The sequence below is a fragment of the Penicillium macrosclerotiorum genome (assembly GCF_028827735.1).
Source record: "Penicillium macrosclerotiorum strain IBT 26536 chromosome Unknown utg000001l_segment0_segment0, whole genome shotgun sequence".
NCBI lineage: Eukaryota > Fungi > Ascomycota > Eurotiomycetes > Eurotiales > Aspergillaceae > Penicillium > Penicillium macrosclerotiorum.
The window spans coordinates 872,157-900,141 of NW_026643081.1; the positions used below are offsets into that span (position 1 = coordinate 872,157).

Genomic DNA, 27,985 nt, shown 5'->3' on the forward strand with positions numbered 1-27,985 from the left:
CGCGTCGTTTTTCTTTTCTCTCTTATGCGGTGCTCTTCTACTCATTCGTGCAGAGCTTCTCTTGCAAATATGTAATGATTTCCTTTCTCTTTGGGACCGGAACGGGTTTGCTAGCGTTGGTGTTATTGCTTTTTTTCTGGGTGGCCTCTTGCTGTTTTGTCTCCTCACGGATTGTATCTCGATAGACTCTGATATCAATGTAAACGAATCTCTTTCCCCAATCCTTCCCTGTCGTGACTCTGTACCTGAAATGAAACTCGGATATACATACTAGCTTGATTGGACGTTTTGAACGCACGGGGCTCTCTACGCCCCCCGTCCATGACCCACATGAAGTGATTCCAGTTCAGGCAAAAGTACCGCTATGGGTCCCCAAGACAAGCCACGAACCAGAGGGGAAAGGGAGGGGAAGTTCCGAAGCCCTCGGCTTGCATGAAACCGAAGGATAGATGACAGATGGGATATAGATGAGTTACTATTCAGAGCTATGATTCTAAACGAGAAACGCCCACTTTGCTGTGCATTGATGCTCCCAATGACCATCTCAATCCCTTCTGGGATGCGAGCCAAGATGAAGGTGAGTGTCTGAAGTAGGTACTCTTCTACGTTTCCACATTGCTGTGCAGTGTGTGGGTTGTATAGAAGATCTATACCATATGGAACGTGTATCGGATGTGAGACATGGGACGTGGTGCAACTTCGTAGGTAATCCTCCTATACACGATAGCCATATACGTATTAGACTCTATATGCTATACGCCACACACTATGCACTATATACAAATCCATGATCGGGGCCATCTCAAGCCACTAGAAGAACACGAACACGGCAGACGATGCAGCCAATGCCCGACGATCAAATCACCTAAATGACTCGTCAATCACTCGGCTCGTAAAAACAAAACAAATAGCTACGAACTCGCTCGGAATCACGCCATCGACGTCCCCCCTCCTCCAGCACTTTCTGCTCTTTCCCCCTCTTTCTCATTCAACATCATATATTCTCTCTTATACTCCCCGGCCTACTGAGATCTCTAGTTCTGGTACATATTCTCTTGCCTTGTTGGGTCACTTTTTCTGTTTTGTTACAGACTCCCTGTATCGTGTTCGACAAGCTCCGCATATCGGTTCCCCGCATTTTCCACCATGGGCGATCAAAAGAATCTCCACTTTGAAACCCTCCAACTTCACGCTGGGTACGTATTATTCCTGACGCTACCTCCTTGCGCCACCAATGGAATGTGTGAAACGCGTAAAATCACCCAGATCTCACGACTGACAGGCTCGAAGACATGAACCGGATTCAGTAACCAATTCTCGCGCGGTCCCCATCTACGCGACGACATCATACACCTTCAATGACTCCGCCCACGGCGCGAGGCTCTTCGGCCTCAAGGAGTTTGGAAACATCTACAGCCGGATCATGAATCCCACTGTCGATGTCTTCGAGAAGCGCATCGCTGCCCTAGAAGGTGGTGTTGCTGCCGTGGCAGCGGCCTCAGGCCAGTCCGCCCAGTTCATGGCTATCACCGCTCTGGCCCACGCTGGTGATAACATCGTCTCGACCAGCAACCTCTACGGTGGCACCTATAACCAGTTCAAAGTCCTGTTCCCACGGCTGGGCATCACCACAAAATTTGTCAACGGTGATGCCCCGGCTGACATTGCGGCTGCCATCGACGACCGAACCAAAGCCGTCTACGTCGAGACGATTGGCAATCCTCGTTACAACGTACCTGATTTTGAGGCCATTGCCAAGGTGGCCCATGACAAAGGGTTACCTCTTGTGGTAAGTACTCGTGAATCTGACAAGATTTGATATCGCCCGGGGGCGGAAAAAGAAAAAGAAAAAGAAAAAGAAAAAGAAAAACGGGGATCACCATTCAAAAGCTCACCATGTACGTACTTCTATCTAGGTCGACAACACTTTTGGAGCTGGCGGTTATTTCGCACGTCCAATTGACCATGGGGCCGACATCGTCGTGCACAGTGCCACCAAATGGATTGGCGGTCACGGCACCACCATCGGTGGCGTCGTGATTGACAGCGGCAAATTCGACTGGGGGAAGCATGGTGCCCGCTTCCCGCAGTTCGTTGAGCCGTCGGAAGGATACCATGGACTGAAGTTCTGGGAGACCTTTGGCTCCATTGCATACGCGATTCGAGTGCGCGTGGAGATTCTCCGTGACGTCGGTGCGGCGCTGAATCCGTTCGCAGCGCAACAATTGCTCTTAGGCCTGGAGACGCTGAGTCTGCGGTGCGAGCGGCATGCGAGCAATGCGCTTGCGCTGGCTCAATGGTTGCAGAAGAACGAGCACGTCAGTTGGGTCTCATACCCGGGTCTTGAGGACCATCCGTCACATGCGACGGCGAAGAAATACCTGACGCGTGGCTTTGGCGGCGTCCTCTCAGTGGGCATCAAAGGAGGAGCTGCAGCAGGGAGCCAGGTGGTTGATGGCTTCAAGTTGATCTCGAATCTTGCCAAGTATGTTTGTTGTTGCTAATGCGAGAACATTTTTGTTGAGCTGTGCCCACTAACCTTTCTTTTCTTTTCCACCTTTCCCAGTGTTGGCGACTCCAAGACCTTGGCCATTCATCCATGGACTACCACCCATGAGCAACTTACGGACCAGGAACGAGCAGACTCTGGAGTCACGGAGGATGCGATACGGATCTCCGTAGGCACTGAGCATATTGAAGACATTATTGCCGATTTCGAGCAGTCATTCCGCGCCTCTAAAGCTGCTGTACCAGACCGTACAGCTTAGTGAGGTTGATGGGGATGCCATGCGTTTACATCAAATGAGGAAGGCTTTTTGATATACCTATCGATTAGGTCTGGTTTTCTGCGAGACGCAGAGAGCGCAGTGGGGAGGCAGAGGGAGAATCTGTTAAGTGAAAAACGATGAAGATGATGAAGAAAGCAATATATTTGAGCTTATTCCATATTTTGCCGAAGGATAGGAGTTTCTCATCCCATAGGGCTCATAATTGTAGTATATTTCCCATTTCGCCGTACTAAAAGGGTTTACTATTTACCGAAGCCAATCTAATCAGTCTTACACCGTACGATTTGTACAAGGTTATAGCCGCTCCAAAAACCCTCTACAGAGGCGAGTGAGAGCAGCAGGAAAAAACTTATTCAGGGTCAATTGGCCCCAAGTGCTGTATCTGAAATGAATGGGAAAAAAGCCGATCGAATCACCGTTGTAGCAGTGTCTCCGCCCACCCACACCGCTTCCGCGTTGTGGGTGTGCCACACACAGATTCAACACCACACACAGATTCAACATTTTTCCTATTTCCCCTATCTACTACTGCATCCTACTAGTATCTATAAAGAAACCTAGCCCATTCTGACGTGCTTCCTCTGCTCTATCTAATGATGCCTAGGATTCCTGTGTAGGTTCTGGTGGTGGTGATATTCCATACGCTTTCTTCCACTGCTTCCTTACCCGCTTCCGCTCTGCCTCTGCTTCCTTCTCATTTCTTTTAGCAATAGAACGATTTGCATCTCTAATAGAGAGTACCCCTGTTTTGCTAAGCGGCGTTTTAACCTAGCGCTTAGTGATTAGGCGCTGTAGTGGTTGTTGAGCTTCCCTAATCTTGCGAATAGTATCGTTTGCTAGATATAGGTTCTCTATAGCAATCTTGTTATAATAAAATAACCGGTCAAGATTGCGTTGCTGCCTAGGTGTAAGATCTTCTTGTTGATATCTAGCAATCTTCTTTTGATTCTTCTCTAGATCCTGTATAGATCTAGGCGGCGATTTGTCGATACTAGAAGAAGATATAGTAGTTTGTGGTGGCGGCGAAGGTGTTGAATAAAGCGGTAGATCTGGTGCTGTAAGATCTTGATACTCTTAGATAGGAAGGCTATTAATAACCTTTCTACTATCGACTGGATATATCCTACGATCTTTAAACGATTCACGAATAATTCGCTAGCTAAACGCTCTATTCCGAATATCACCGATTATTCGAAGGAACTCGGATCTTCCGATAGGGCTTCCACCCTAAAACGCTTAGTCGTTATTCGCTAAGCGGAAGTATTGCTTATAGCTTAGAAACGGCTTACCGTCTAGCGGCTAGCAAAGATGCGTAGTATATAGTAGGAATCCTATAGGTAGGATATTATTCTCTTCGCAAAGGTGTAGGAATTCGAATATAAGATGCGAACCGTGGCCGTCGAATATTAGGATACGTTTTTTACCCGATTTCGTACGGTCGTATATTGATTCTATAAAGAATCGAAGCTATTGAACTACTATACTATCGGTTATCTAACCGTTTAGCGATGTAGTGATAGTAGTTCTTAGTAGTAGGTCGTCTATTTAATTAAACCAAGATTCTATAAAGACCCCGTTGCCTTTAAAGATGAACCAGGGTTCTATCTGCCACCCGTCGGCAGCTATACACTCGATAGACGTAATATTTTCGCCTTAGTCTAGCTGAGGAAGGTCTACTACCTTCCTACTACTACTAGTAGTAGTAGTAGATATAACGTTTCTAGACCTTCCTTCGCCTAGTTGAAAGCCGCATTCATCAAAGTTATAGACTAAGCGTGGTGGTGTAGTCTTCTTAATCGTTTAGGCTAGTAGATCGTACTAATTCGCTAATGCTGCTAGGTCTTCTACTAGGATTCGCTTTGACTCCTTCGTATACTGCTTAGTAGGCCCTAATTGAAGATGTTTAGGAAGCCTATTAATAAAGCGATACGCCTATATCTTGCTAACCGACGGCTTCCCGACGCGTTAGCATGCACGATTCGCCCACGCTTCTAGTATCCTAGGAGTGATAGGCATATAGCAATCGTTCATATATTGAATCCAGCGAATTAAGGCCTCTTCTTGATAGGCTTCTAGGGCCTGTTTAGCATTGCGTTTAGCTGTATTAGGCCCTGCTCCTTTTTTGATTCGATTATAGAGGGTGTATCGGTTAACACCAAATTCGCGTGCTAAACGCGCTATATTCGGCTTCTCAACGCGTGATGCAGCTAGGCAGGCCTCTGCCATACGAGATTCATCAAATTTAGGCATATTTAGATGGTGGTGTTGGATAGGGAAGCAAAAAATAGGGGAAGTAGGAAATGTTGAATCTGTGTGTGGTGTTGAATCTGTGTGTGGCACACCCACAACGCGGAAGCGGTGTGGGTGGGCGGAGACACTGCTAGTTATATCATTTGAAATTCAGCCATCCTAACAGCCATCCTAACAGCTAACCCAAGCCTGCAGCGCATCGTCTCAGAGTCGAAGACGACCATCTAGTCTCTTATCGTCTCTACTCTACCATGTACAACGACATTGTAATTTATGAGAGCAGGACGAAAAAAAAGCTGAAGGAATGAAAACCATAACCATAGTACATAGTTTCGAGCTCTCCTGCAGCACAGAGCATTGGTCATTACAGCTCCTGAGCCTATGATAACGCAAAGGGAATATGCAAGGGTGGTAGTACGGTACATGAGAAAAGTAGAACGAAGAATGAGGAAATCAAAAAATCAAAAAAAGAAGAAAGAAGAAGAAAAACAAGTTGAAGAAGGAAAAAAGTGGAAATAACAAAAGGCCAGAAAACCTCCCTCCCTCCAAACCAGTGGGCGAAGAAATATGCCAACCCATCAAACGCCAGTAACCTCGCCCTCCGGCACGAGAAGCCCGAGGGACCAGATGCAACAAAGTTTTGAGAAGACAAGGTACGAATGGGCCGAATATGAAAAGCGTCGGCGGAAAAGTCGAGAGAAAACAAAAAAGCGCTTTTCTTTTAGTTACCCTGTCCCGGAGGCGGGGGTTGGGTGGTAGGCATGGCACCGGCTTGGGCACCACCCATCATGAAACCTGGCGGCAGCATGGGCATGCTGGCGAAGTTGAAGCCATAGGCCGGGACAGCAGGGGCGACCGCCGGGTTATTGACAGTCGACATGTCCCGATCGTTGCGGCCCGGGCCTCCTGGGTTGGGCGCGCCACCATAGGCATCACGATCCGGGCGGCCGCGGCCACCTCCAGCACCAGCACCAGCACCAGCACCAGCACCACTGCCAGCGAATCGGTCAGGATTCTGACCACGAGAAGAAACCGGACCACGCTTGCCGCCGGTGTCGGTGGCGATGCGACGACTGATGGCCTTAGACGAGACACCGGCACCGATTTCGATATCGGGCTCCTCGACGACCATACCAGCCTCGATTTCACGGCCACCCGTGCCGCCATATTCGGCAGTGAGCATCCACTTGCAATCCGCCTCAGTGAGACGCTCGATGGGGATCACACTGATGCCGGTCTGATAGTCGCTGCAGTCCCGAGGGCCAAAACCAACACCCCAGCGGGTGCGGAGCTGCATTTCCCCGGAGCGGAAGGATTCCATGCCATCCCGGGCACTCACGGCATCCTGGCGGCTGATCATCTTGATAAAAGCGTGACGCTTATCGATGTTAACAATACAGGTCTGGACAATGCCAAACTTTCCAAAAAGAGAGCGGAGGTGGGCTTCTGAAGAGGTGACACCGCCGACAAAGAGGGTCCGGCTAAGGACTTTGATACTCTTCGCACCGATGGAGTAGTCCCACTCGATGAGTTTGGGGCCGGGCGGGGGGAGGTTGGGGTCTTTGGCCTGAGGAGAGGGCGATCGGCGTCGACGGCCAGGGGGGCTGCGCTGGCGATACTCAGGACCCCGACGGGAGCCACGGGCATCACGGGGGTCTCCACGGCGTCCCGGAGAGTCGCCGTGGTACTCCCCATAGACTGGACTGTCGCGACGGCGGGGGGCGAGGCGGTGCGACGACGGTCCCAGCCCGGAGAACGGGATCGGCGGCGATAGCTACTGCCACCGGGAGGAGAGCGAGGGTATTCACGATCGCGGCCGCGGTCATCACGGTTCTCAGTGTGGTTCCAGCCGCCGGCACCCGGGCCAGGCATGGCGCCAAATCCGGGAATCTGGGGGGCAGCGCCACCCATTGGGTTGGACATGTTGAGCAGCTGCAAGGCGGTGCTCCACTGGTCCTGTGGGATACCCTGCTGAGACAGGAATTGCAGCAGCTGGAGCTGTTGTGAGAGTGCGTTGCCATCCGGCACCGCGGGGGCGGGCTGGGCCATCATGGCCGCCAGGGGGTTCTGCGCCGACGCCATTGGGTTGGGGGTTTGGCTCTGACTCTGAGGCTGGGGCATGACCGGGTTCTGGCCCAGCCCGAGAGCAGCGAAAGGATTCGCCATGGCGCCGGAAGGCGCATATGGGTTGACTGCTGAAGGCGGAAGAGACGGGTCCGAGGAGCCGGGCAGCGAGGCGGATGGGTTCAGCGCGGCCAAAGGGTTTGCAGGGGCAGCTGCGACAGGAGCAGCAGGAGCCGCCGTGTTCTGCTTGGCCATGTCTGCCAGTGCCTTTAGGATACTCGAGGTATCGGGAGCCGCCGCAGAGCCATTTGCGGGCGCTTGCGGCGGCTGCAATTGCGATGAGGCCATGGCGCTCAGAGACGCCAGAGGGTTCAGGCCTGGGGCCGGGGAGCCCTCCGGAGTGGTGGACTGGATATCTACAGAGAGGTTAGAATTCGAATAGAATCGACTGGTTGGGAGGGCGGCGCTTACTTGGGGGCGCGTTTAACTTCTCACGGAACGAAGCAAGCATAGCCGCGGGGAACGTATAGCCGCGCTCCCAGATATCGATGAGCTTCTTGATCTTCTCCTACAGAATTCAAGCATACGTGAGCAATACGGGTCTCCTCCAATCAAACATGAGAACATGACAGTATGGCAGCAAACGAGTTATCCCCCTCTACTCGGATGGATCCAATCATGAAGGCATGAAGGTTTGGCCCCCAACGAGGAACCAGGGTGATCCGGGGCAAACAGGCCCCGCAGAGGAGATCGTCTGAAGGTCTGCGTGTCGGAACAGCTGCAATATCTAAAGCGTACCTTTTGATCTTGTGGTGCATTGTTTATGATGTCGGTCATCAGCACGGGCAACAGCTCCGTTACTCGATTGACCCCGGCCGCGAAGGTTCCATCTGGCGCGGCGCTTCCGGGAGGCTGACCAGCCTTGCGAGCCGCTTCTACCCATTGACGGGTTACAGAGTCTACGACATACAGGACGCCCAGCTTGTGAGTGCCCGGTGCCTTTTTGAAGTGGGTGTAGATCTTTTGGATAAGAACAGATTCATTCTGTGACCAGTTAGCCTCATATCCAATCAGATACAGCAGATCAAAGCGGAAAACCATCAACAACAGCCACTGCTGTTGCTGTCGTAATCTGCTGCTATGACCGAGTGGACGTAACGGAGGGTGGGAGAGGGAGAGGGAGAGAGCAAGAGAGTCGTACCTGAACATTGGCATTGCACAGGGTTGTGATGCCTTGGATCTTGGATCCTGAGACGCCCGGAGGCTTGAGTTTCAGCATGGACTGGAGGAGATCCTCCAGCTCCGCTACGTCCGAGGACATGGTGATGGTGTTGATAAGTGGTGAGAGAGTCTTGTTTTTCCTTCTGGCTGCCACTCTAAAGAAACAACGGAGACCAGATGACTGCGAGAAGACCTGGAGGAAAAAACCCAGCCAGCGAATCCTGGTAGCTACTGCAGGTGATGGTAGGCAAGAGGTAAAAGAGAAACCAGCGGGTGGGAGAGATGGAGAGATGGAGATGGAGAGATGCAGAGGTGAAGTGGAAGGTCAAGGGGTTAGAGGCAAAAACAAAGTTGGGCTGCTAACGACAACTGCTCTTTTCCTTCCCTGTGGACGGTGTACTGCAGATTGTGTACGGTGTACTGCCTCCCGCACTTTGGAGTACTGGGAGGATCCTCAAAAAAAATCTCTTTTTATGGGTTCTTAGCGGACCGTGTCTGTTTTCTTGTTCGTCTACAGCACGAGCGGATTCACTGTCGAAGCCAGAGAACTGCCGCCTACAGCTGGAATACAGCCTAGCGATATAGAGAGCGAAGAGAGGCTGGTTTCACTCGAAGCCCAGCAAGTACGTGTACGAGGGGAGAACAACTTAGTACAGTCGTCACGAGTCGTCCCAGGCGCAGACTCCCAGCGAGGCAACGGATTTACAAAGTACAAGCAATCCGTGGATGAGGCGAGATAAAAACCAAGATGGAAAGGGGAGGATGGCGGATGGCGGATGGCGGATGGCGAGAGTGAAAAGAGGAAGAAAAGGGGAGGTGATGAAAGGATGAAAGGTGCCAACAGGAAAGAACTTTGGCAGGGGTTGGGCGCTAGACTCGATTCAGGCAGAATCACGTGTATCACGTGAAGAGTCAGACGATTGGTCACGTGAATATCGAACAGATAATAAACACGTGATGTGATATCACGTGCTGTTTTAGGCCTGGTTTCGAAGGTGTCGTTGCGGCCGTTGTAGCGGTTCTAGTCTGCCGTCGTCGAGTCGGTTGAGTCGATGGATTCGGTTGATTCGGTTGGTTCCCCCGGCTACAGACTACTGTACTGGAGCGGTTTTTATCCACTCTGGAACACCAAGTGTCCTAGTGGAGCCACCCAAACTGGGACCACAATGTCCATCATCGTAGTCTGTACACTCCGTACTGGAGTCGGTGTGGTGAGTGGAGAATGCTGGGTATCAAAAAAGTGTAAAACCTCGCAGATGTGAGGAATGTATGTACTATATGTAGGGAGTACTCTGTAAACGGCATGTTCAGACTGCCTCGACCTCCCTAAGAGCGGATCCCGAATCGAGACATATCTTTCTCGGCTGGACATGACGCTGGACTCTTCGACTGGGCCCGGAGACTCTTACTCCGGGCAATCAGCCACCTTGTAGTCAACCGAGGCTGACGGAACCCGAATGCTCATTCTGGACAGAACAGACCCGGTTTCATTTCTTTGGCTGACAAGTATTTACACCCGCACACACCACACATTCACGATGCGGTGCGACCACAAATGCATCCCAACCAGTTTTCACCGTGATCTTTTTACAAAATACCTCGCAAAAGCCTCTACCAGAACCATGAAGGACCCAAATGCGAAAACCTGAATAAGAAGGAATTCTTCCATCATGGAGTGCTCAGCTCCGGAGTAGTTCATCACCGGTATCCCAATTTCCTTTGGAGTAAAGCAACTGATCTACTACTCGATCCTATACATCGTGGTAGTAAGCGATCTCCCCTGCTCCTCCCGATTCTGCCCTTTCTGTCCGCCAACCGCTACGAACTCCCCGATTTCGGTGAACCATTTCAGAACGCGTCCGGCTACCAACGGGACAGCCTATCAGCCCCCTTAGTGCATAGGGAAAGGATTGTGCCGTCCGTGGAATATGGGCAGTCAAAATCACAGACCTGAACAAGGCGGGGGAAGGGAAGAAACAAAGCTGAATGGATGCATACGTAGTAGATGGTGTCTACCTCTATACTCTTTCGGGGCGATGGCCCCTCCGATCACGAAATCTACGATGCCGAGGGCCCCAAAAGTTCGGGGATCCGGATGACGGATGGCGGCACGGAAGAATATGGCGACTTGCCGACGTCACTGCCAGGCGCCCACCATCAGGGTTAGCGGGTTAGCGGGTTTGCGGGTTTGCGGGTAGTAAAATACACCAGCACCACGTTCCCTTGAATACCTCCTCTCCTTGGAGTCCTCTGGAGATGAAAGGTGGAGTGATGGCCAGAATAACTACCTTTTTAGTATTGTTTTTCTCTGCTTTCTCTCGTAGGCAAGCTCCTCCTGATCATGATCGAATGGACGGAGCAATAGATGGCTGAGTATGTACAAGGTACTGGGCATAGCACAGCCAATCCTCCACCAAGCAAGGTACTCTGTACATCCGATGTGACAGCACGCTAAGTGTCGTATTAAAGATTGATATGATAAACAAAAACAAAAATGGGGGGGGAGGGGAGAAGGGGCAAATCTCCCCCAAAATCTCTTTTTTTTTCCCGGATTTTTACTGTACGAATTCCCCCAGAGTACGGAAGGGATGCACATACGACTGGCGTGGATCGGGGGCGGATATGCGAGCGGAAGCAGTCGGACGGCCCAGCAACAGGGCGATCAACCGGCAGCCCGACGAAGTACCGCGCGAGGTACCTTTTCGTCCTGCCGTCCTCCCGCGTACTCGGCGGTACCGTTGGGAAAATTACCAGCTGATCCTTCCTCGACGGGCTCCCGAACCGTGACCGTACCGCCGGTATTACCTTACCAGCTGGCAAAAAATCCGAGAAAAATCAGGGAGCTGCCGGATGATTTCTTTTCTCTTTCCCTTCCCCCTCCCCATCTTCTCTCTTCCTTCTTTCTTCCCCTTCCATATCCACAGAATACCCCCTGTGATTCACATACCATGGCCTCTTCTCTTCGGATCGGTACCTCCGCTCTGCGGTCCTCTATCGCAAAGCCCGTCCAGACTGCTGCTCTGAACGGTGCTCGCTGCTACTCCTCCGCAAAGGCCAAGGTATGTGCTCTGCACCCCTGGCTCCAGCTTTGCGAAGCTTCAATTGGCATGCTAACTGGCTCCGACAGTCCCTCAAGGAGACCTTCGCCGACAACCTCCCCGCTGAGATCGAGAAGGTCAAGAAGCTCCGCAAGTATGTTTCCATCCCTGCCCCGAAGTTTCTTGTAGTCGCCGACAACAGCCGCTCATGGTTCAATCTGCAGGGAGTTCGGTAACAAGGTCATTGGTGAGGTCACCCTCGACCAGGCCTACGGTGGTGCCCGTGGCATCAAGTCCCTCGTCTGGGAGGTAAGCTATTCCAGCTCTGGGTCTTTCATTGCGCGCCAACGACGCGAGGCTAATCTTTTTTTTTCTCATAGGGCTCCGTCCTTGACTCCGAGGAGGGTATCCGTTTCCGTGGCCACACCGTATGTCAATGCTTTTCAAGAGTACTGTCCCCTTTCAATAAGACGCGCCACTGACCCATTGTCTTGCACTCATAGATCCCCGACATCCAGAAGCTCCTTCCCAAGGCCCCCGGTGGCCAGGAGCCCCTGCCTGAGGGTCTCTTCTGGCTGCTTCTGACTGGCGAGATCCCCTCCGAGCAGCAGGTCCGCGACCTGTCCGCCGAGTGGGCTGCCCGTTCCGATGTCCCCAAGTTCGTTGAGGAGCTCATCGACCGCTGCCCCAGCACCCTCCACCCCATGGCCCAGTTCTCTCTGGCCGTGACTGCGCTGGAGCACGAGTCCGGTTTCGCCAAGGCCTACGCCAAGGGTATCAACAAGAAGGACTACTGGTCATACACCTTCGAGGACTCGATGGACCTGATTGCCAAGCTGCCCACCATCGCCGCCAAGATCTACCGCAACGTCTTCAAGGATGGTAAGGTCGCCCCTATCCAGAAGGACCAGGATTACTCCTTCAACCTGGCCAACCAGCTGGGCTTCGGCGGCAACAAGGACTTTGTTGAGCTGATGCGTCTGTACCTGACCATCCACTCCGACCACGAGGGTGGCAACGTCAGCGCCCACACCACCCACCTGGTCGGCAGTGCCCTGAGCTCCCCTATGCTCTCCCTGTCCGCTGGTCTCCAGGGTCTGGCCGGTCCCCTCCACGGTCTCGCCAACCAGGAGGTGCTCAACTGGCTCACCGAGATGAAGGCCGCCATCGGCAACGACCTCAGCGACCAGTCTATCAAGGACTACCTCTGGTCCACCCTGAACGCTGGCCGTGTCGTGCCCGGCTACGGTCACGCCGTCCTGCGCAAGACCGACCCCCGCTACGTCTCCCAGCGCGAGTTCGCTCTGCGCATGCTGCCCGATGACCCCATGTTCAAGCTGGTCAGCCAGGTCTATAAGATCGCCCCCGGTGTCCTGACCGAGCACGGCAAGACCAAGAACCCCTACCCCAACGTCGATGCCCACTCTGGTGTTCTGCTCCAGTACTACGGCCTGACTGAGGCCAACTACTACACCGTCCTCTTCGGTGTGTCCCGTGCTCTTGGTGTCCTGCCCCAGCTGATTATCGACCGTGCCCTCGGTATGCCCATTGAGCGCCCCAAGTCGTTCAGCACTGAGGCCTACGCCAAGCTGGTCGGTGCCAAGCTGTAAGGCAATCCACCAAAAACCCATCCCCCCTTTTTATAACAACCGTGCCTCTCTCTCCCTCTCTTTTTAGTGTCTCGTTTGATTTTGGGAAATTTCCGGGATTGAGTGGAAGACGTGTGTATTATTTGTCCTTATTATTTTCGTCGCGCGGATTTGCCCTGTGATTTCTTCATGTTGTATGATAGGACTTGATCGGTTCGAGCGGGCCTTGTAACAGCACTTCCAAAATGAAACCCAGCATGAATTGGTCACGCCCAAATTCTTCGTTTCCTTGTCTATCTGTACTACATCTGTACTTTGTCTCGTAAGATTCGGTACGTCACCAATGTTTTGGGGCAAGAACCTTGATAGAGGATGTGGCGTCGACCAGATCTACGATTGAATACCCCATCTCTCTTGAACTGGAGTATAAGAATGCAGGGTTGAATGCATATGTTCAACCCAACCATAGACAGAGAAGAAGAGAGATATGATCTCAAGCCCTCTCCGACGATCTACTTCGGACTCTTCACTAAGTATAGTTTGGGATGGAGTACTATATCACCCCCGGACAGCTCCTGATGCTGCGCCCGGAGTACTCCCGAGGGCTTCATATCCTGATTGAACCCTTTGATAGTCTCCATAATCTCCATCGTCTCGGGTCATTGCGATCCCGAATGCGCCTCAAAGGAGCTATCGTGTGGGAGGGCCAAGTCTGGCGGCTACTCGTAGAATCGAGCACACGGGAACTGTTGGGGGCGCCGGCGATTGGGTGAGCCTCTCAACCATCCTCACCGACCCACCCTTTCCGAAAAAAAAAATGGACATCTAGAAAAGGGGGGGGGGGGGATGTCAATTGGGAAATCCAAGGGAATCAAAAATGAGCTGGCAGTGCGTGTAGATGGCCGTACTGAATAGTTCCGCGGGACGTCCGGACTCCTCCATACTTCCTCGGTCAACAGAAAATCGCCGAGCATCGTCTCGCAGGGCAATTCAATCGCCGACATACGGACTCGATGTTCCGTGGCCGTTCAGGCTCCCAGGCTCTCAGGCCCCGAGGCGTCGGTATGGGAGGTACCCAGTACCCGATGGTCTGAGCGGAGACCTGGGCCCGGCCAGGTTCCCAGTACGGAGCAACCCAAGCAACCAAGCAGCACCGCCAAATAAACACAGACCAAGCGCTACTTGGTACACCTGAGCATTGCCCCCAGCTGACTGGTTAGTTTGCACACGCCTTATAAGTCAATTGCGCCTCCCTTCCTCCTCTCCTCCTCCTCTCCCCTACTCACAAACGCTACAAGCTTCCATTCTTGTTCCCCCCTCTCTTTTTCTCTTCCCTTCTCAGGCGCCGACGCCCCTTATATCCCTTGGTCAGGGCCCCTTTCAGCATCCTCTACCCCAACGATGTCTACCGCTACTCCGGAGAAGGCCGCTGCGCCAACACTCGAGAAGAAGCCCGTCAAGTTCAGCAACCTGCTGCTGGGCGCTGGTTTGAACATGTTCGAGGTCACCACCTTGGGACAGGTATGAATTTCCTGTCCTTCACTCCCAGGCAGGCTGGCTGGTTGGCTACATGGTCGCCTGGCTGCCGCCAAAAGATAACAACACGCATGATCAAATACAAAATGCTCACCACCACCTCTTTCTTCTAGCCGCTGGAAGTGATCAAGACAACCATGGCCGCGAATCGGGGCGACAGCTTCGCCGGCGCTATGGGTCGGATTTGGGGCCGTGGTGGCATCCTCGGTTGTATGTGACACCTTTCTCTCCCCCAATTTCCTCCGATACACGCAACTTGGCAGGGTGGGGGGGACTACCCCCAGAACGGAGTAGATCTCTCCGCCCCTGTCTTGCTCCTCCCCCAACCACCGAGCATGTGAACACAATCCGGCTAATGCAGGGACGATTTGATTTAGACTATCAAGGACTCATTCCCTGGGCCTGGATTGAGGCCTCCACCAAAGGTGCGGTGCTCCTGTTCGTCGCCTCCGAGGCAGAGTATCAGGCCCGTCGCTTCGGTGCCAATGACTTCGTCGGTGGAATCGCCGGTGGCATGGTCGGCGGTATCGCCCAGGCCTATGCCACCATGGGTTTCTGTACCTGCATGAAGACGGTGGAGATCACCAAGCACAAGATGGCCGCCCAGGGTGTCAAACCCCCTGGCACCTTCACCACCTTCATGGACATTTATCGCAAGGAGGGCATCCGCGGGATCAACCGCGGTGTCAATGCCGTCGCTATCCGTCAGACCACCAACTGGGGTTCTCGCTTCGGTCTGTCGCGTCTGGCCGAGTCGGCGATCCGCAAGGTGACTGGCAAGGACGACTCCCAGAAGCTGTCTCCCTGGGAGAAGATCCTGGCCTCCGGTCTGGGTGGTGGTCTCTCCGCCTGGAACCAACCCATTGAGGTCATCCGTGTGGAGATGCAAAGCAAGACCGAAGACCCCAACCGCCCCAAGAACCTGACCGTCGGCAAGACCTTGAAGTACATCTACGACTCGAACGGCGTCAAGGGTCTCTACCGTGGTGTGGCTCCCCGTATTGGCCTGGGTATCTGGCAGACTGTCTGCATGGTGGCTCTTGGTGACATGTAAGCTTTTCTCTTGAGCCTTTACTCTTCTCCCTTGATATTTCATGCGACGCCTCGGGCTAACCATATTTCCATCAAACAGGGCTAAGGAAGCTGTTGAGAAGCTGACTGGCGAGAAGGTCACCGCGAAGCACTAAAGAGAAGGTTTGAGATACCCTTCTGCTATGCAGCGACTGTCGGAGAAAGGCACCACAAAAGGGGGCGCCATCATTCAACATACACATCCATAATTCATCTGATTCTTCCTCAAAAGGGAGAGCCCCCTGATCGATACCCATTGAATACCATTTGCGATTGTGATTCTCCACGAGCCTATGCTGTCCAAGCCTCGAATTTTCTGTTGTTATCTTTTCTATTTCCTGCTCCCTATCTGTTGTAGTTTACGACTCTTGTCGTCTTGCCGTTTCCTCCATCTGCCCGTCTTTTTTTTCCTTTTTTTGGTTGGTTTCTCATGTCCGGGGGGAAATAGACTTAGACGTATCTGGTTATATCGCCTGGAGCAGAAATGGACCAAATTCCCCCAAATTGACATCCAATTCCTTCTCTTTTCCATCAATAGAACTAGGGCCAATCCAAGGCAGAGCTAGGGGAAAGCAGGAGTATATCCTGAAATCCTGAATCATCCGATTTCGGGGTTTGCGCGCCCATTCGGCTCTTTGACACACTCCCGCTGCGCTAAGAATCCCTCCCATCCCGCGTCACATACAAAGTACAATAATACAGAGGTAACAATTGCAAGCCGCAAAACGAAATACCTTTCGCGACCCGTTTACCCGTAGCGCCAGGTATCAGATGGCCGAGGAAGATGTTTAGTGTAAGTGTAATTCCGCCCGTCCGTCCGGCTGCAGATGCAAGTTGTAGCGTGTTCGGAGGAGACTCCGAAGACGTTCGACCTCGGCTAGACTTTTCGACACGGGGCCGAGTCGCATTATTTGTTGTCTTGTGCTAAGGTCTCGCAGGGCATCGACGTCATATGATTGTTATGCTTTTTAAATTGTTAATCATCCTGTGATTGCTTGCCGTTCCTGGATTCTTGATGGATCTGGCGTGGGAGGGCAAGAACTAGAATTATAGCCAGCGAGATATACCAGGGATTTCTCTCCTCTCAGCCCTCTTTCCTCTTGACGGATGAAGAGAAGCAATGAATGAAGAACACTAGAAGGGCATCGATTGGCTGGCGTGTCAGAACTATCATTACATAGGGGAGGGAAAGAGATCTGATTCGTCTCGAGAGTGCTTTGTAGGATCCGGTCGAGTGCGAGTCTAGCCGCATAATGTTCTTTTATTTCATTTATGTGCTTATTTCACGTTGTTAGCATGTGATAAAATAGAAGTGAACTTGCTGTTTAACCAGGGATATTTTGCAGGAAACTAGGAAGTACGTCTTAACTATCGATTGATATATTGATATCGGGGGACCGAAGGTATAGGCCACTTAAGAGAGAAACGGATATCTACGATGGAAAACAGAGTATATACATATACCACCATTTACCATAAAAAAATTCAATGGGAAACTATAGTTCCCAGACCGATTGAACTCTTACGAACACGGGATCAAATAAGGTACAATTGTATTACAGTCAACTACACCCTGAAACAAAGGAGATATCGGCAAGGAATCTAGGCACAAGTGATCACATCAAATCCAAACGGGGAAACACGCTTTTCCCTCGATCTAGGGTTGTATGGTATACAGAAGGGGTTTAAACCGTCAGGCCAAGGTCCTCGGCGTAGGGGAGCTGGAAGACGTCACCAACGCTGACGAGGGTAGCCTTGCCAGTAAGGAAGGACTTGGCAACCTGAGGGAGGAATTAGATGTTAGCACCGGAATAGCTCCAAAAGAGATGAAAGAAGGAGAGAGGGGGGGGAAGAGAGAGAAACTAGGGAGTTACATACCTCCTTGACCTGTTGCTCAGAGACATTCTCAATGGCCTGAGCGATCTCGCCGATCTGGTAGGGCTTGTTACCGTGGATGAGACCAGAGCCGGTGGCCTCGAGGCCAGTCTCCAGGGTCTGAATAGACTCCAGGGCGCGGAACTTGGCAAGGGCAGTGGCCTTCTTGATCTCCTCGCTGGAAACCTCGCCGGCGGCAGCCTTCTTCAGGGCATCGACGACGTTCTTGGTGGCAGCGCCAACCTGGTCGGCCTGGCCGGAAAGGGTGACGGTGAAGAGACCGGCATCAGAGTAGGCCAGGTTCTGGGTCGAGACATTGAGCTGGGAGAAGCCCTGGGTGGCCTTGGACAGGAGAGAGAAGCCGGGGGTCCACTTGATGGTGGACTGACCTCCCAGCAGAGCAGCCAGGACGGAAGCCTCGGCCTTGTAGCCAGCAGTGCCGAAGGCGCTGGAGCCGGGGAAGGCAATCACGACGGCGTTTCCGGTCTTGGAGGCGATGCGCTGCTCACCACCGAAGTACTTGGAGGCCTCAGTGGGCTGGACCTTGTACTGGCTGGAGGCGGTGCCGGTGGGCAGGTCCTTGAAGAACTGGCCAACCCACTTGGAGACCTCAGCGGAGTTCGGGCCGCTGGCAACGAGAGCCACGTTGGACTTGGCATAGGCGTCCTGAGCGAACTGGGCCAAGGCATCGGCCGAGACGTACTTCTCATAGGGGTTGGTCTGGGAGGGGGTGATGGGAGAACCCAGACCGCGGTGGAAAGCAACGCCGTGGGCGGCATCGAGGGCAACGTTCTCGGGGTTGGCAAAGAGAGCCTGCTGCTTGTACTTGAGGAGTTGGCTGACAAGCTCGCTCAGTTCGTGGTCTAACATCAAATGGGAAAGTATCATGTCAGTAAAATGGAACCTATGCCATTCATTCTTCTTTCCGACCTCAATCCCTTCTAATTATCTATTTGGAAGGTGAAAGGTTCAACTGACCAGCGAACTTGGTTTGACTGGCAACCTCGGCCAACAGCTCTGTGAAGTATGGGAGGTCGTTCGCGAGGAACTTGGCACGCAGAACGACGTTTTCGCGCGAGTGTGTCGACGAGATCTCACCGCCCAGCAGCTCGACCTCACGAGTGATCCGCAGAGCAGACCGCTTGAGAGTAGACTAGAGACAATAGTGTTAGCATAGGAAGCCTCTTGGAGATGACCAATGGTTGGTCCGCGGAGGCCGTCATCGTTCTCACCTTGAAGGCAAACTTCTCGAGGGCATCGGAGAAGCCAGGGAAGGGCTGGTAACGAGAACCAGCCTTGGCCACCAGAGCCAGAGTACCAGTAGCACCAGCAACCTCACGGTTGGCGACCTTCACACCGGCAGCTTCGGAGACATCGTACTGGAAAGTCGGGTTGGCAGCAGAGGCCATGGCCCGACGGCCGGCGGAGAGCGCACGCGGCGCATTTCGGCTGAGGGAGGACCGCGACAGCATTGTGCGCCCTGGACAATTGGAGAAGAGGGGAAAGAAACAGGAACCCAAGAGGGTTTGTGAAGGGAGGGAGGGCAATTGAGGGGAGGGGGATGGAGGGAGGTGAGGGAAGCAGTCGGGATACGAAAAGCTTCAAGATGTCGGGGCGGGTTGATTACTCTGTCGCTGATTGGCTGGAGTGACGAGTCGGACGGAACCGGAATTACTTTTCTACTCATCTCAATATGCGTTTTCTGGAGACTTTTGATACGATGTATAGTGAATGATGATAGCAACCTTATGAGATGTTTCACTCCATTTCCTTTTCTTCATTCCGAGTCTTGATACTTGAGGTGGTTTCGATTGCCGTGTGGCTGTTGCTTTGGGTTGCTCAGCGGTGATTTCGATGTGTATGTCAGCTGATTCATATCACGTGATTGATAAGCAAAAAAGTGCGCCAAGTTCAAGTTGCTGCGACAAGCTGCAGCACGTCCACTTTCTCGGTCTCTATGACTCGCCTGCGGTGACCTTAATTGCCCCTCGTGAGGATCGGAGGCTGGCAGCTCCTCCATGTCCGCCATGATTATTTCCCAGGTTCGTGGCTACCCCGCTTAGCCCCTCTCCAGATGAGCACTGACGCATTGGTTGAAACAGTATGCCGCGGAGCTTTGCACACTCCTCATCGAGGACCAATATGGAGATCTTTTTGCTGTAAGCTATTTCTCAGTCGCTGGATCCAGCTGGTTCCGATGACACAAAACAAACCTCTGGAAAGCTTCATGGCAACCCAAGTTGACAACAGGATTGATGTTTCACAGCGCATCTTTTCAACCTTGCAGCGCTATGAGCGCCTTTCACTATCTCGGCTGAAATTTTATTCTCGTTTGACCGATCGCCAACTACAACATGGCCTCGCGGCCATGATCCAACATCACCTCGTATACCACTTCACTTCCCTCGAAGACGGCAACACCTACTATGAAGCCAACCCGCAAGCCGCATACTACCTCGTACGGTCCGGAAAGATCATTCGTCTGGTCGAAAATCGACTGGGAGAGTATGCAGGCCGAATTATGGAAACGATTCTTTTCCTCGGACATGTCTCGATTAAGCATCTTGAAACTCTTCCGGAGCTTCGAACACTGAAATTCGCCATTCCCAATGGAGTAAAGACCGAAGAAATGGCAGAGGAAAGCGTTATGGATGTGGATGGAGAGGTAGATGGGCCGGTAGATGGGCCGGCCGAGAACCCCGATCAGACGGCTGAGGATAAGCCGGCCCCGCTGCACTCTACTCTCAAAGCTCTCGCATCTCATGGATATATCATGCGGGTTCGAGACGCACATTTTCAGAGCCCCGCAGATAATTTTCTGGAGGCGCGTCGAGCTGTTGCAGCTCGATCTGATGTCAAGAATCTCAAGGGAAAGCGGCATCAAGAAACCTTGGAAACAAAAACGCAAGAGCTCATTGAAGAGCGCACACGAGGCGATCTGTCCGAGGGTTTGATGTTTAACGGTCTCCCCCGAGGCATTAAAAGAAAGCATGAAAACGGCGTCTCTGGATCAGCCCGCACAACGAATGGATTGGGGCAAAATGGAATTAATGGCGATCATGCAGATGATGAGGCAGAAGAAGAAGAGAATGACTGGTCAGAGGATGAAGATGGATTTGATAATGTTCCCATGGAGGTACGTGCCTTTTGCATTTCTTCCTGATTATTCGAATCAGAAAGCAACTCTGACTCTTCACGCAGGCCGGAATGATCGTTCGAGTGAATTATGAAAAGTTAGACGTGGCTCTACGAATGGATCGGTTCATGGCGGTTGCTGCATTAGATGCTCCTGCTGCAACAGCCGAGGTTTACGGCTGTCTTCTGCGTCGGATTGAATATGTTACCAAACGCTGCCGTGATGAAACTGAAATTCCGCGCGAGGGAGAGGAGGGCGAGCAGTTCTCTATTCCAGTCGAGGTTTACAAAATAGTTGACGATGTCGATCCTGGCCTGGACCTTTCCGATTCAATTGGGCCATTGGACCCTGCACAGACAGTCAACCGCCGCGGAAAGCGACCCCTGGAGAATGGGGTAAACGGCAATCACCACGACGATTCCGATGATGACAGCGGTGTCAGTCGTGCCTACGAGGTCAATCAACATCTTAAGCTGCTTGAACAAGCCCCTTACAATCTCGCATCACACGTGGATCTGTCCGACGGTATAAAATGGCGAATTGGATTTCGAGGACTGGCGCGCAAAATGCGTCACCTCGAATTGGAACAAATCATCATGTCACGATACGGTGACGTAGCACTCCGCGTCATCCGCGTGTTACAAGCGAAGGGCAAATTGGACGAGAAGCGTCTGCAGGAGATCAGCTTGCTTCCATTCAAAGACCTGCGGCAGACTCTCGCCAGCATGCAGTCTGGTGGGTTTGTGGATCTCCAGGAAGTTCCCAAAGATGCGCAACGGCAGCCCTCCAAAACCATCTTCCTCTGGTACTATGATCCTGACCGGGTATGCGGCAGCATCTTGGATGACACCTACAAGGCAATGTCACGAACATTGCAGCGCATCAAATTCGAGCGCAACCTGCAAAAAGATTTCCTAGAGAAGACTGAACGGAGCGATGTCAAGGGCAACGAAGACCGATATCTCAGCGAGGGCGAGTTGGAGCAGCTGCGACGCTGGAAAGACCGGGAAGCTGCATTGCTGGGAGTTGTATCTCGCCTGGATGACTTGGTGGCTATCTTCCGTGATTATTGAAGCAAGTGTGCTTCTGTACGAGGGCCTTGCGGAGTGGCCGAATTGCATATGTACCACAAAATCATGAGCAATGAATTTCAATTCAAGAAACTTTTGTAGATATTGACTGCTTATTGTGCTGTGCCAATGATTTTCATTGAAAGTACTCATCCTTGCGTAAGTTTGTTTTGACGCCGATAGCTTGGATTAAATTCTACGGGACATCATGCTATTAAGTACTGCTTTTACTGGTTGGTGCCAGTTCCAGACTCTCGGTCAAATTAGAAGATAATTCAACAATACCAACCCGCAGATTCTTGTGCCGTGTTGTCTCGTTGCATATAAGGTCTCGCAAACTCTTGGCCTTCCCCTTCCGTTCTAGTACTCACCCCTTGCCGCTTTTTGGCCATTGAGTAGAATTGAGCACTTCCCTGATCAACCCAAAGCTGGTCAGTGATTCTTATGTAATCACACTGATCATCCTCTCCGTCACAGAGATATCTTGCCATTAGTATGGAGATGATTAGGTACCTAAGACGTTTTCACAACCTTACCATTACTAGGGCTAAATTTTCTAACAACTTTAACCTATACCGATTCTCTCAAAAAACTCTCAGAGTCGTAATCGTGATTTTTTCACTAGAAGAACTGTAGGCGCAATTTAACAACGTTATCATACGCTCCACCGGGCATGAGCATCTTGTGGAAACCAGCCACTCGGTCACCAATGCAAAACTCGCCTGTGTTCTCGACGTCTTTCGCGACTGCGCTCACATAGCCGGCGACATCATCTCCGCTGTTAACTGCCTTGTTGGTAGCGTACAGATGCTTGAAATCTAAGCTGGTCAGCGAGCAGATTCTCAGCTGGCTGCCGAACGAGTACATACTTTTAGGGTTGCTAGCTGCAACTTCAACTTTGACAAGCATTTCGTCGGGTGCTATGTTGGGGATTGTAGTGTCCCGCACGTATGCGGTGACTTGTGGCAGGGTTGGCTGAACAATGACTTCTTTCATTTTGAAAATGCGCGTAGATTGAAAGACTTTGTTAAAGTGGAACCCAACGGTTATTCTCGTAACAAATAAGATCCAAATACCCTCGCCTGATGATTAATTCATTCTATGGCAATTCGACCAAGGCGATTGCTCGGCAGGTTGACAAATGGCGCGCGCATAGAATGTCGGACGAATATCCTAATTAGAGACGGCAGAATCATGTTGAGTCTTCTGAAACCGCATGAGGAAAGGTTTGCGGTAGCCAGCTCACAATTAGATCTGACAATTTCTCACTGCTTATTATGGAGCTCAGACCGTCACTACGCCACTAGTCTTACTGCCATAAACAACCTAGCGCCGAGCTTGTTAAAGCATGTCTTCACCAGTAAAGATGCGATATTTACAGAGTCTGACTGTGGAGATGCTGTCTCTCCTTTTATCTCACCCTATTTGTCATGGAGAACCCGAACAAAATCGCAGAGTGTAAAAGTCACCTTTATAAGGCACGGTATCCCTCGTAGAAGCGTTCCATTATAGCGTCGTGTATTCTCTCTAGCTTCATATTTGAGTCTCCAAAGATTCTAATAATCTTTCTTTTCTCACAAATGGCGCCTGGAACCCTGAAGCTAGATCTCTCCAAGTACCCTAAGCTCACTCGGGAGCAAGCGGGGCATTTACGCCATTTCTGGAATACCAGTACAAGTCTCGACGGTGAGTGGCCGCACATGGGTACGCAGGAACCAGACCAGGCCTTCCTAGATGCGTTCCGATACCAACTGGCCACGATGGCCTACGGAGCCGGCGTCACGCACTATCACCGTCTACCCGCCATGCGAAGCCTGTTCAAACCTCTTCTCCGTGGCTTGATCCGCAAGATGCTCCGCCGTGAGGTTTGGTCCTACTGGTACCTCACCTCGCAATCCGGCAATCGCTTGGAACCAGGTCTTGAGAAGCTACGGACGCCGTGGGCAGATCCAGTCGTGAAGGAGAATATCATGTATAGCGGACACTTGTTATTAATGACGAGCCTGTATGCGATGCTCTTTGATGACGACGAGTTCGAGAAGCAAGACAGTCTGAGGTTTGAATGGGATCCACTGTTTTGGGGAATGGGGCCAGAGTTCTTCTCATACGACAACAGCTCCCTTCAGGAGGCGATCTTGAAAGAGATGGAGAGAAATGGATGGGCTGGGGTGTGCTGCGAGCCGAATCTGATTTTTGTGGTTTGCAATCAATTTCCTGTACGCTTGCTGGACGATTCTTTGTGATGAGGCAAGCTAATATTTTTGATAGATAATCGCGATGCGGTATAATGACGTGCGCCACGGGACTAGTGTAGTCGAGGGTGTGCTTGAGAAGTACTGGAATGCGATTCAGAAAAAGCAGATGATTTCATCCGACGGGCTATTTGTCGACTGGCTGTTCCTAAAGCAGGGGAACACGAAGCAAGCCGGTGGCATTGGGTTTACTGCTTGGTGAGTGTTCGATGAAGATAAATGAAGATAAATTTAATCAATGCTGACCGTCATGTACTTCAGGGCAAACGCATTTATGAATACGTGGAACTCTATGTTTATACGACGTAGCTACGACAAACAAGCTCTCGGCTTTATCACCAAGGTTGACGGCAAAATCGAGCTACAGCACCCTAAAATCGGCACGATCATCCGCCATCTCGTCCAGACAGAAGATGTTGACCCAAACGCAGCAGCTACCGTCCAACGTGCCCGTGAAAAATACCTCGAAGACCCCTCATCTAGATCTCAATATACGCAACCGCACTTCGGATATGTCATCAAGTGGCTCTCTGAGCTCGGGAAAGCAGCAGAGACTGAAGCCCTTCTCAACTACGCGGATAGCCACTTTTCGCCGAGCTGGGATAAGGGTGGCTTGTACTATCCACGTCAAGACCAAATCACCAACGAGCTTGGCGAATGGAGGTTTGTTGATCCTTTTACTGGGAACTCGGCAATCGGGTATGCGAGGCTTAATCTAGAGGATGGACAAAAGAAAATGTGGGAAAAGCCATGGACTCGGGAGCTTCTAGCTGCGCGACCCTGGGTTGATGGACTGGACTATTGTCAGGGAGTGGACTGCTTGCGTGGCTGGTGGGCGGATGAGGAGCAGGCGATGATTATCACACTTAGATCATGGGATGGTGCTGAACACAGCCTCAATTTCTCGATTCAAGGTCTCTTCAAGGGCCATTGGGGACTGTACGAATATGGTGTCTTGTTGAGTGACCGTCGGATTTTAGAGAGAGGTGAGCTCATTGAAGTTTCAACAACTGTTCGTCCAGGGCAGGAGATTGATATTGTAGTACTCAAGCTGGCGTGACGGGGATTATGTGTCATGCCAATTGAAACTTCCTCGAGCTAGAATGATGGAATGTATCTTCAACATATGTCAGGATGGTTATCAGTCAATAAAGTAGTTTTTCTTGCTGGACTCGCTCGGAATAGGAACGCTGTGAAGATAATCTATTCACCACGTGTGGTACTGGAGATCTGAATTGGTTCAAAAATCCTGACAGCGGGCACGGCATTGCTTATCGCTGCGGATCCTATGAGCATTCATCATTCTAACAGAAACATAAAGCATACAATCTCGCTGTAGATAATTTTGAACGTAATCAAATAAACTGTGCGCAAATTATGCTTCCTAGTCGGGCCTACGAACGTTATAATGAAATGTAGCCAGTCCCAATACTTCCGACACGTTTATCCCTCGTGGAATGATGACAAGACGGAGAAATTTAGTGGAGTCCGAAAAAGTGAATTGATCGGCTATTTAAGGCAACGGAAGTATTCATAGAAGCAAGTGTCAATGTCATGCATGACGGAAGGTTGAAAGAGCAGTGTTGCGTTGGATTTCCGGCACGGCTCCTCTGACTCATGATTCATACATGCGCACACTTTTGGATGGGTGGTTGGGGGGACTCATGCTCTTACGTATGTCATAAAACTTGGGTATATGAAAACTGTGTTAGCAAGCGCAAAGAAGGCATTGACTAATATGTATTGAGAGAGCTAGGCTTACTGAGGGAAATCAACGTAGAGCTCTCGATGAACCAATCAGAGAACGCTATAAGCTCTCGTTCCATTTTCGTCAACAGAAAAAGTAGAGTGTTTTGCTAATTTGAGTCATATCTTAGCCCGTAACTTTGACTCTCCTTTCAGGAATGCTTTCATTCCCCCTGGACTTTTCCAAATTTTGCTTAAGACGGCATCCCTTCCTTCAGCAGTAGCATTGATGGGTATCTGCCTTGTCCAGCTCATCAATCGCTCATATATATTACCATCTTTGCAAGCCAAGACACTGCAAAGGCTAGCATCGGTAAAGTCCCAGGCATCTGTCAAAGATATCACATCTGGCAAAAGAGCCGCCAACATGTCATCAATGTGCACGCGCATTCCGTCCAATTGGGGCAAAGATAATGTCCCATCCTCAGTGAAGGAAGCCGCATTGAAGTGTGACGATGAATTCATGATAGTTGTGAGCGCAAATAGAGAGAAAAGCCCAGAGAGAACACGTGAAAGACTGGGTTCAGCTGTTGAAATCATGTAGGTGTACTCATTGTAATAGCGTAGCACAAGATACTCTACAAAAGCACGCCCAGCCGACAATATCGCCATCATACCTTTGTTCCAAGCATCGGCTGGCTGTGACACTTGCTTGTTCCTTTCGAATTGGCGATATGCAGTAGCGAGGACCCGTTTTGATCGATGTAGAAAAATAGACAGGAGGGTCGATGAATCTTTCAGTTGATCCCCTTCAGCTTCTCTAAAGCTCACATCGATCACTTCACCAGAAAGATACTCTTCAATGCCATTCAGAAAATCTTTCATCTCTGGATCTACTATTCCGCCTGTGTCAAATGCCTGAAGCTGCTTGAAAAGATATTTTCCTAGCTGCTGCCATAACACATAGTTCTCGCCTTCAAATGTGAGCGAAGCGGATACTGCGCAGAGTATTTCTGGCAGACCGGAAAGAGCAACATAGCCATGGCCTCCACACATCTGCCGTGCTTCCTCAACTCCAGCACAGGCCACAGCAGAGGTCCATGCCTTAAGACCACTGACTAATGCATGAGTAAAGGGCAATCGTGTGGAGGTATCATGCACGATGCGTTCGTCCTGGTGCAGAGAGAGGTAAATTTGGTCGAATTTTTTTGACGTAAAAAGGAGGGCGTACGCCTGGGAGATCAGGGTGAGAAGACGATAATGTTGAGACTTGTACTCCAAGATTGCCTTTTCTTCTGGGCCCTCATCAGCAAGAATGCCGTGGCCTTGCTCACGTACAACGGAATAGCGAGCGGCGATTGTGACGGACTGTGCAAGAGCGAAACTGACGCATCTCAGAACCACACCTCGATGATATAACATAGTAGAATATGTTTTCTTCAAAAGCCCTGTGGTATGGATTTGTGCCTGAGTAAACGTCCCCTCCCGGGTCACCTGAGCGTGCGCACTCAGCAGGCTGCTTCGTGGAATTCGTACGTTGTCGAATCTTGCGTACCCGTTGCATGTCCCGTTATAAGACATTTTCATTCCCTGGTCACCCAATTCAACTCCATGGAGTGGTGCGTAATCTTCCAGCGATCGAATTTGCACCACAAACATATGGATTCCATGGTCGATAGCTGGCTGTCCCATCACCAGTCTTGCCACGACGATGGCATGGGAGCAGCTCAGACCCAGTCCCCCTGGCCAGTACTTTGCGGAGGTAATAGTAGGTGAATGTAAGATGAACTCGTCAGTCTCATGGTCGAATGTAGCTGTGGTCTCTATGCCTCGCACAAAGGTACCGTGGCCTATTTCCGTCTGCGCATATGCCCCGTTGACTTTTGCTGCATCGATAAGTGGTAACCAGTATTTTTGCTGTTCAGATGTGCCCTGCAGCTCGATGGCTTTGCGAAACATGAGAAAGTTGAGGCCCAGAGGCGAAGAGTTAGCCATCTGATAGCGTTCCGTAAGCCAGAGGAAATGCCGATGGTTGTGATCAACCATATCATCGGCAACCGCTTTAGCACGTCGGAGCCCCTCAAGATACAGGCCCTCGCGATCAAGGCCTTCATAGACGCGCGGAAGTTTCATGGTGTCTAGCAAATCGAGACGATGTTCCACGCGCGCAAAGGCTGCTCTTCTGGATCTGACTTCTTCTTCACTTGGCAAGATTAGACCATATAGATAATTGTTTGGCTTGTTTGAATTACCTATCGTAAATGGCAACGGTCATTTTATCCACATCAAAGGTAGCCAGTTGTCTGGCCTGCTCCATCAAGGTAGTCTGTCTGTTTTGAGCTGCCATTGTCAAAGAATACAAGTGTGATCATTCAAAACTCAAAGAGAAGCTAGAATAACCCCTTCGT

General features: G+C 51.2%; 9 protein-coding genes across 9 annotated transcripts; 5 read left to right on the plus strand and 4 right to left on the minus strand.

The window, feature by feature from the left end:
- Positions 1 to 1,146: 1,146 nt before the first annotated feature.
- N7462_000278 (O-acetylhomoserine aminocarboxypropyltransferase/cysteine synthase family protein) lies at positions 1,147 to 2,768 on the plus strand (the record flags this gene model as incomplete). Its single annotated transcript, XM_057072004.1, has 4 exons — positions 1,147 to 1,196; positions 1,291 to 1,789; positions 1,917 to 2,485; positions 2,567 to 2,768. The coding sequence occupies 4 exons, from the start codon at positions 1,147 to 1,149 to the stop codon at positions 2,766 to 2,768; spliced, it is 1,320 nt and encodes a 439-aa protein (XP_056938534.1).
- Positions 2,769 to 5,760: 2,992 nt separating this feature from the next.
- Positions 5,761 to 8,424, minus strand: N7462_000279 (Nrd1 complex RNA-binding subunit; the record flags this gene model as incomplete). Its single annotated transcript, XM_057072005.1, has 5 exons — positions 5,761 to 6,606; positions 6,666 to 7,519; positions 7,575 to 7,671; positions 7,902 to 8,147; positions 8,305 to 8,424. 5 exons carry the CDS (start codon positions 8,422 to 8,424, stop codon positions 5,761 to 5,763), a joined length of 2,163 nt encoding a protein of 720 aa, XP_056938535.1.
- Positions 8,425 to 11,272: 2,848 nt separating this feature from the next.
- Positions 11,273 to 12,972, plus strand: cit1 (citrate (Si)-synthase CIT1; the record flags this gene model as incomplete). The annotated part of the gene is made up of 5 exons (XM_057072006.1): positions 11,273 to 11,383; positions 11,452 to 11,516; positions 11,587 to 11,671; positions 11,743 to 11,790; positions 11,866 to 12,972. 5 exons carry the CDS (start codon positions 11,273 to 11,275, stop codon positions 12,970 to 12,972), a joined length of 1,416 nt encoding a protein of 471 aa, XP_056938536.1.
- Positions 12,973 to 14,352: 1,380 nt separating this feature from the next.
- Positions 14,353 to 15,674, plus strand: N7462_000281 (putative mitochondrial DNA replication protein (Yhm2); the record flags this gene model as incomplete). The annotated part of the gene is made up of 4 exons (XM_057072007.1): positions 14,353 to 14,472; positions 14,601 to 14,697; positions 14,865 to 15,537; positions 15,620 to 15,674. The coding sequence occupies 4 exons, from the start codon at positions 14,353 to 14,355 to the stop codon at positions 15,672 to 15,674; spliced, it is 945 nt and encodes a 314-aa protein (XP_056938537.1).
- A 1,569-nt stretch (positions 15,675 to 17,243) lies between these two features.
- Positions 17,244 to 18,905, minus strand: N7462_000282 (ubiquinol--cytochrome-c reductase subunit 2; the record flags this gene model as incomplete). The annotated part of the gene is made up of 4 exons (XM_057072008.1): positions 17,244 to 17,339; positions 17,437 to 18,296; positions 18,412 to 18,586; positions 18,666 to 18,905. The coding sequence occupies 4 exons, from the start codon at positions 18,903 to 18,905 to the stop codon at positions 17,244 to 17,246; spliced, it is 1,371 nt and encodes a 456-aa protein (XP_056938538.1).
- Positions 18,906 to 19,451: 546 nt separating this feature from the next.
- Positions 19,452 to 21,642, plus strand: N7462_000283 (uncharacterized protein; the record flags this gene model as incomplete). Its single annotated transcript, XM_057072009.1, has 4 exons — positions 19,452 to 19,475; positions 19,536 to 19,592; positions 19,700 to 20,569; positions 20,635 to 21,642. 4 exons carry the CDS (start codon positions 19,452 to 19,454, stop codon positions 21,640 to 21,642), a joined length of 1,959 nt encoding a protein of 652 aa, XP_056938539.1.
- A 618-nt stretch (positions 21,643 to 22,260) lies between these two features.
- N7462_000284 (quinone oxidoreductase) lies at positions 22,261 to 22,635 on the minus strand (the record flags this gene model as incomplete). Its single annotated transcript, XM_057072010.1, has 1 exon — positions 22,261 to 22,635. The coding sequence occupies one exon, from the start codon at positions 22,633 to 22,635 to the stop codon at positions 22,261 to 22,263; it is 375 nt and encodes a 124-aa protein (XP_056938540.1).
- A 584-nt stretch (positions 22,636 to 23,219) lies between these two features.
- N7462_000285 (uncharacterized protein) lies at positions 23,220 to 24,951 on the plus strand (the record flags this gene model as incomplete). Its single annotated transcript, XM_057072011.1, has 3 exons — positions 23,220 to 23,855; positions 23,908 to 24,089; positions 24,153 to 24,951. 3 exons carry the CDS (start codon positions 23,220 to 23,222, stop codon positions 24,949 to 24,951), a joined length of 1,617 nt encoding a protein of 538 aa, XP_056938541.1.
- Positions 24,952 to 25,757: 806 nt separating this feature from the next.
- Positions 25,758 to 27,924, minus strand: N7462_000286 (uncharacterized protein; the record flags this gene model as incomplete). Its single annotated transcript, XM_057072012.1, has 2 exons — positions 25,758 to 27,780; positions 27,830 to 27,924. The coding sequence occupies 2 exons, from the start codon at positions 27,922 to 27,924 to the stop codon at positions 25,758 to 25,760; spliced, it is 2,118 nt and encodes a 705-aa protein (XP_056938542.1).
- Positions 27,925 to 27,985: the final 61 nt, after the last annotated feature.